The sequence below is a fragment of the Notothenia coriiceps genome, unplaced genomic scaffold, assembly GCF_000735185.1.
Source record: "Notothenia coriiceps isolate Sejong01 unplaced genomic scaffold, NC01 NC01_scaffold00027474, whole genome shotgun sequence".
Taxonomy (NCBI): Eukaryota; Metazoa; Chordata; class Actinopteri; order Perciformes; family Nototheniidae; genus Notothenia; species Notothenia coriiceps.
In genome coordinates this window covers 1-6,666 of record NW_011360175.1, presented here as the reverse complement: position 1 = coordinate 6,666, position 6,666 = coordinate 1, and the positions used below count along the sequence as shown (strand labels likewise).

The 6,666-nt window shown below is 38.9% G+C and overlaps 2 protein-coding genes across 2 annotated transcripts in view; one reads left to right on the top strand and one right to left on the bottom strand.

The window, feature by feature from the left end:
* Nucleotides 1-1,336, top strand: part of fbxo2 (F-box protein 2) — a 6,741-nt gene extending 5,405 nt beyond the window's left edge. The window contains exon 6 of the mRNA XM_010785264.1: nucleotides 606-1,336. Within this exon, the coding sequence (XP_010783566.1) occupies nucleotides 606-740 (135 nt within the window). The 3' untranslated portion in view covers nucleotides 741-1,336. The remainder of the gene's footprint in view (nucleotides 1-605) is intronic.
* svbp (small vasohibin binding protein) lies at nucleotides 1,182-3,957 on the bottom strand. The gene is made up of 3 exons (XM_010785265.1): nucleotides 3,816-3,957; nucleotides 3,187-3,320; nucleotides 1,182-3,063 (listed from the first exon to the last, which is right to left on the bottom strand). Exons 2-3 carry the CDS (start codon nucleotides 3,298-3,300, stop codon nucleotides 2,977-2,979), a joined length of 201 nt encoding a protein of 66 aa, XP_010783567.1. The 5' UTR covers nucleotides 3,301-3,320; nucleotides 3,816-3,957; the 3' UTR covers nucleotides 1,182-2,976.
* Nucleotides 3,958-6,666: the final 2,709 nt, after the last annotated feature.

Sequence of the window (6,666 nt, the reverse complement as noted above, 5' to 3'; positions counted from 1 at the left end):
TGTCTGTGCATTGTGTGTGTGACATTTGGCGGTGTTAGCTAACACTACAGCTTGCGATGAGATATAACGAGGTTGTGTTTTTGGATATCACTTTTCATAGATCCAAACAGTTTAGTCTTTTCCAGGACACGTTGCCACAGAAACCCAGTTTATAGTACTAGAAATGCAGAAGCTTTACGGCATTATGTTTGTTAAATTAGAAGTTTCATCTGCTCATCGACCTTGACCTCATCCTGTATTGGACCTGGTCACTTTATAACGTCAACTGATATCCTCCTTTCAAAATCAGAGTCAAGTCAAAGTCAACTTTATTGTCAATCTTTCAGTTTGTGTGTACAGACAGATATGTATAATGTATATGTATAATAACAGTCACTTGAATATCTTTGAGAATGTGCATTACTGCTAGACATAGCAGCATAAAAAAAAGGTGTCTGGTGCTGGATTTGTGCGGCTGCCATACTATTTATTTCTGCCATCACAGGGATCTGTCACGGGAACATGTTGTTTTTTTGGAACTTGCTGAAGCGACTGATGCTGCTGTTTTTCTCTCCCCCACACACAAGTCTGTCTCACAGTGTGTTTTCTCTCACTCTGAACTCCAGGTCAGCCACACGTTCTCTGAGTACGGCCCTGGATTGCGTTTCATCACCTTCGAACACGGAGGACAGGACACAAAGTTCTGGGACGGATGGTTCGGAGTCCGAGTCACTGGCAGCTCTGTGACTGTGGAGGTCTGAAGGAGGGGGGGGAAGTGAAAGAGGAGAAGGGAACCAAGTAGTTATAACACTGGAAGGTAACGGAGGACAGGGAACTGGAGTCATATAAGGACTCCAGGGAGGTTTCTAGGTTTCAATAGGACCAGCTTTGCCTTGTGCTAACACCTCGTTCTTAATGCTGTCAAAACAAACTGCTGCTATGAAGACTGCACTAACAAAGGAAAACACCGTCATGGTGGCACAGCAGCTTTACTAACTTTAAGATATTCAAATGACTGCTTGCAACACAGACATTATTATGGTCTGTTAACTACTACCTCTGCACAGTGACTTACTTTAGTGTTAACCTAAACCATGTGTTTGGTGGATAGAGGTGTAAATGATCAAGATATCGATTTCAAATTGGACTCTGAAATAAAATCTTAACTAAATAATTGCCTGTTTTGTCAGTTTGACTGTTAGTTTTAAGATGTTTTCCACTAAGAGTCCCTTTTGTTCGTCCCAATAATGATTGCATTTTGACTGTAGATGTATTGATTGACGTGTGGTCACGGTTTGTCCTCAATTATAATAAAACGGACCTTGGACGTTTCAAAATGTGGGGCTGAGGAAATGAAGACTGCTATTCCTTGTTGTTTCTTTCTTGCAAACAGCAGCAGTAATAGTAGTTTTTGCACTTATTCTAAGATGCTTTGAATAAAAGCGTCAGCTAAATGAAATGTAAAGTAGGGATACGTTCATACTCAAGTACTATCCTTAATACAATTTCTATATACATGTACTTGAGGATCTCCATTTTATTTTGCTAGAGGGAAATCTTGTATGCTCAATTAATGTCCAAGTACCTCAACTTGAACTCAATTATTAAGCTTGAGTGCGTAAAAGGTTGTTTATAACCAGACTGAACTACCTGACTTCCTCTAAAGTAGATAAACTAGCTCCGGTTAGCTCAGCCGCAACATTAAAATATGTGGTGGAGAAATACTTTGACTCTACTTAAGTAATACTGTTGATATACTCCTTAGCAAATAATATTAATGAATTTAACATTTGACTAAGGTATACAAAAGTGTGTTGAACAATGCAGAAATAGAATGAGGGGCTTTTTCAAAATAGCATATGACTACTTGATTTATACCAAGTGTGACCCTAAAATGTAGTTGTGTGTTCTGCGGTATGGATTTTGTGAACCCAAGAAAATGCTCTGATGTATAAAAGATTAGCAAGATTTTCAGTTGAGATAACAGCATGCAGAATTAACTTCCAAACTGCGTTCAAAACTCACACAGCAGAATGTGAGTCAACAGGATTATATTTGCCTGAATAAGTAGAAACTGCATGTGAAGACCAGGGCCCAGTTATACATACATATAGGATATGACATGCAGCCACAAACATTAGCTTCTGTCGTGCTTTAGTATATGGATAATAATATACAGAATAAAATAGAAACACAGGTTTAAAAAAAAAACTTTTATTCTCATTCAATCCAAAGTCAATTGAAGGTGGAAGACATACAGTCTGTAATATACACATTTCAGTCATCAGACATAAATAGCCCAACATGTACAGGCCACTTGGCTCTGCATACAAGGTCATTCACAGAAAGTGATTCAAAGTGAGCACCATTAACACTGGCATAGTAAGGGCACCGTGTATTTTAAAGCTACATTAAACAATGTTTACATTTCCCTAACAACGTCTTGTTCTGCTGTTGGGAGTCCGAAGCACATTGGATGTTTCTCAGGGGAAAACTGTTATTTCAAGAAGCTTATGAAGCATTTCCAAATGAGGATCACCTCTAGTGATTGACGGCTGATACCAAAGCTCGTTTTCAGGTGTGCTTTTCAACTAAAGGATCGCTAACCCGCTTCATAACGTTTGCATCTGGGTAAATTCACTTACAGCTACTCTGTGTTTAATCTGCTCTACTTCAAAATCTCAAAGCATGTAAATCAGAAGTATTGATCAAAAAGGACGCTCAGTAGATACATTTAAGATACGTTGATATTCAAGCAAAGGAAATGTTGTGGACATTTGAGGTTTTTTTTGGACACATTTACCTACAACACCTTCTACAATCGGATCGGTTGATTATACTAATACTCTCTGGCGTATCCAAGTTACAAAATCAAGAATTTGAGTTAGTAGGAGGTCAAAGATTGTCTAATTGAACATTAATGTGTGTGATTGTATGACATTAGTATGGTAGTTTTGCATGGTAACAGCTCCTGGTCCACATGAAGAGTATAAGGCCTCATTCTCCTTGTGTCTGCATCTGTTTACAAAAGGCCTCAAACTGCTGCTGTTCCAACTCCGTCATCACTTTGTTCAGGGCATAAATCTGTAAATAAAGAAGGGAAGACAGTCGACACAGATGATTACACAAGAGCGAGACGTAATGTGACATAAAATACATTTAGCAGAGCACTAGAGGGTCTATGGCAGGTTCATATTGGAGAGTTACCTCTGCTCTCTGCCGCTGTTTGAGCTCTTGCTGAGCAGACTTCTGCTTGGCTCGGTCTCCTCTGGTCGGGGTGGAGTTCAGCTTCTGCTTGTCTTTACGGCAGGCAGGCTCCATGGCAACAGTCTCCAAGCTACCTGTGAAGTTTAAAGGTAAGAAGATGCGTCACATTTCTGACAGAACCTGAGTTAAAATTCTTAAATACAAAGTTTGAGATATTTTTCAGTATCCCTACATAAACAAACAACTTGAATTTGATATAAACGTGCATAATATTGTCAGCAAACAGCAACCTTAAACGTAGCAACGGACGGTATGTTGGTGTAAGTTAACGGTAGTTTGTATATGTTGAATAGAAGAGTGACAGTTGATAATATGTTGTATATCGTGTTCTACACTGTCCATACTCATCCGATAATATTTTATTTTCAAATGCCTGCATAACTTGCAGGACATTTAAGCTAACATGCCATTCATTTAAACATAAACCATTAAATAAACTCACAACAAAGCCAACGTTAGCTGTTTTCCCAGTGAGCTAATGTTAGCTTGATAGCTGTTGTTCACCTTTTTTTATACTAACATTCCAACCAGCTATAAGATATTTATATTCCAGTTACTGTTGCACTTACCTGTAGAGTAACTATATATGTAGAGATATAATGTTGATAAACGTAAGGTTAGCCGGTATGTTGGCTGTAGCTGTTAGCCGATCCAACAGCTGTTCCCTGGGTGTCACCGATAAATAAACCCGAGTTCGAAGCTTTCGTTCGAGTGAAGCTTTCGTTCGAAGGTTCCGGCTGTTTGACAAAAGTTCCGGTTTACGCTGAATTAAAAAAAATGTACTGCTCATTACAACAATCCAGTGCCCTTCTCCTAGGAATAATATACGAATACAATTTAGAAGGGGAAACAAATAAACAAAATGGATTAATAGTGGATCTCACGCTATATGTATTTCCCCCCCTGTGCTAAATTTCATAATTGTAGGAACTCTGATACAGAGATGAATTAAAACCATAGATTAAAACAAATATTATACATGTCTATGTGTTGCGTTATAACGAACATATTGCTTTGGATTTTAACCATTGGATCCAAATGTCCAATTAGCAGTAGTACATTTATATGTTTCCTTTTGTGTTTTACCACTTATCATTTTTGTCCTTTAACGACCACCAATAGCATTAACTGAAAAGAAATACCTGAAAGCCTGCATCTTCTTAAATTAACAATAAAGGCAAGGTAGAAAAAAATCTTTTGGGATTTTTGATAAAATATGAAATTACTCAACCATTTTTGGTTTATCTTAGAAAATGAAGAACTCTAACCACAAGATGTCGCCCTTGTCTTATAGTCTGTTATACTTGCACAAGTTTGCATTAATACAGACGCTTGGGCCATGGTACATGAGTGTTTGTAGATTTAATTTTAGTACTTTTTTCTCTCCTGCCTCTCAATTTGCACAAATATTTGGTAATGATGGAAAGATGATTTTTGAAATAGGCCAACTCCTAATACAAATGAATAATGGTAAAATTGGTCCTGAGAGGCACTTAACAGGCTCTTACACCTGTTCATGAACATTTAGATAATTAAAGTGTTTTAACTGCATCAGCCCTGTTTTCATTTGTGCTCTATACTCATACCATAACACACACACACACACACACACACACACACACACACACCCCTCCCCGTCAATAAAAGACATGCTTCTGGACGGCAGCCGGCTGCTGGAAATAACAAGTGGAAACTGAGAGTAAAGCAGACGTTAAAGTGAAACAGACGTTCAAACTGCCCCGAGGGTCCGACAGTGAACGCAACACCCCGTTACTGTCCAACATGTGTACAGACACACACATGCATTTTTTCTGATGACATAACATCTTGTATATTTTGTGACTCGTACAAAATATTTTAAGATTTTAATTTTCAACTTCGTGTATATTCCCTAAGTGGTTTGCATTTCTTGTAAAAAGCTGACCTTGCTAACGGGACTTTTTAAATGCTAAAAGTGAAATGAGTCGGCATAGTTTTTCTCCGGATGGAAATGTTCTGGTCCGTTGTGGCGCGTTGGCACCTGCTGGCCACCAGGACTGATATGAAGATTGAAAATGATATATTTCTGCTGACGAATGCAAAGAAATATTAGAAAATATAAATTCATGCCATCTTTAATCCTTTGAATTCCCCCGAAGGAGACACAATGAAGACAAAGGGAAAATTGAGAGTCAGACTAATAAAAACAAAACCGCCACAAACAATAAACTCTGACATAATTTCAACCGCAGGACAAATAAAAACACAGCCGCTTCACTTCCTGACTCTAGACTCCAATAAAAGACAGTAGAAACTTTGACTGCACGTCCAGCACAGACACAAACACAGAGACGTGTCTAGCGTGCCTTTGAAATGTGCAAAATGTTCAAAGAGCCCAAGACGTATTTCTGTTTTGAAATAAATATGTTGTTTTCATGCAGTAATTACGGAGGCCATTTGGAGTGAAAATCGCTTTATTTATATATTTGCAAAAGTCTTATTTTCAATGCAAAAATGTTTGATGGAGTAATTCAAAAGTGTGGTAATAGTACCTTTACTGAAGTACGGTGGTGTAGTGGTCGTTCCCCCAATTATTTGGAGCCTCCACTTTTTGAAGCATGATTTTTTTAAGTGGAGATAGATAAAGAGAGAGAGAGAGGGGCATAGAGAGAGAGAGAGAGAGAGAGAGAGAGAGAGAGAGAGAGAGAGAGAGAGAGAGAGAGAGAGAGAGAGAGAGAGAGGAGAGAGAGAGAGGAGAGAGAGAGGAGAGAGAGAGAGGAGAGAGAAGCAGCGCTGTCTGCTTAGTTGCTGTAGCTCAAGCATGTATGCAACTTAGGTTGCATTGTTTATGTACTGTAACTTATGTGCCGGTGTGTCCATGGTTTAGAGTGTGTGTGTGTGTGTGTGTGTGTGTGTGTGTGTGTGTGTGTGTGTGTGTGTGTGTGTGTGTGTGTGTGTGTGTGTGTGTGTGTGTGTGTGTGTGTGTGTGTGTGTGTGTGTGTGTGTGTGTGTGTGTGTGTGTGTGTGTGTGTGTGTGTGTGTGTGTGTGTGTGTGTGTGTGTGTGTGTGTGTACAGTAACTAAAGTAGGACTAAGCATACCGGTACGTTCTGTAGTTCTGTCTGCCCGTTTTGTGAGTGCACTGCACACGTGCGCACTTGTGGCATTGTTTGGGATGACCTCATTAAAAGGTCCCCTCTACACCTCTGATATCTCAACTCTGTAATAACAGTAAATAAACACGTAGTGATAATGAAAGACATGCTTATGTTAGGAGTTACAGAAATAAGGATAATAAAGGATATGTGGATCAAACAAGCAGAAAGCAAATGTGGTGTGGAGCGAGTATTCAGATACGAGTATTTAGATATGAGTATTTAGATACGAGTATCAGATACGAGTATCAGATACGAGTATTCAGATACGAGTATTTAGATACGAG

Bases quoted from the DNA above. Each gene is read 5' to 3' on its own strand.
- svbp (XM_010785265.1), bottom strand. From the start codon at position 3,300: ATGGAGCCTGCCTGCCGTAAAGACAAGCAGAAGCTGAACTCCACCCCG. The intron at 3,064-3,186 runs GTAACTCTCCAA...CTTTATTTACAG, and splicing joins AACAGCGGCAGAGAGCAGAG to ATTTATGCCCTGAACAAAGT.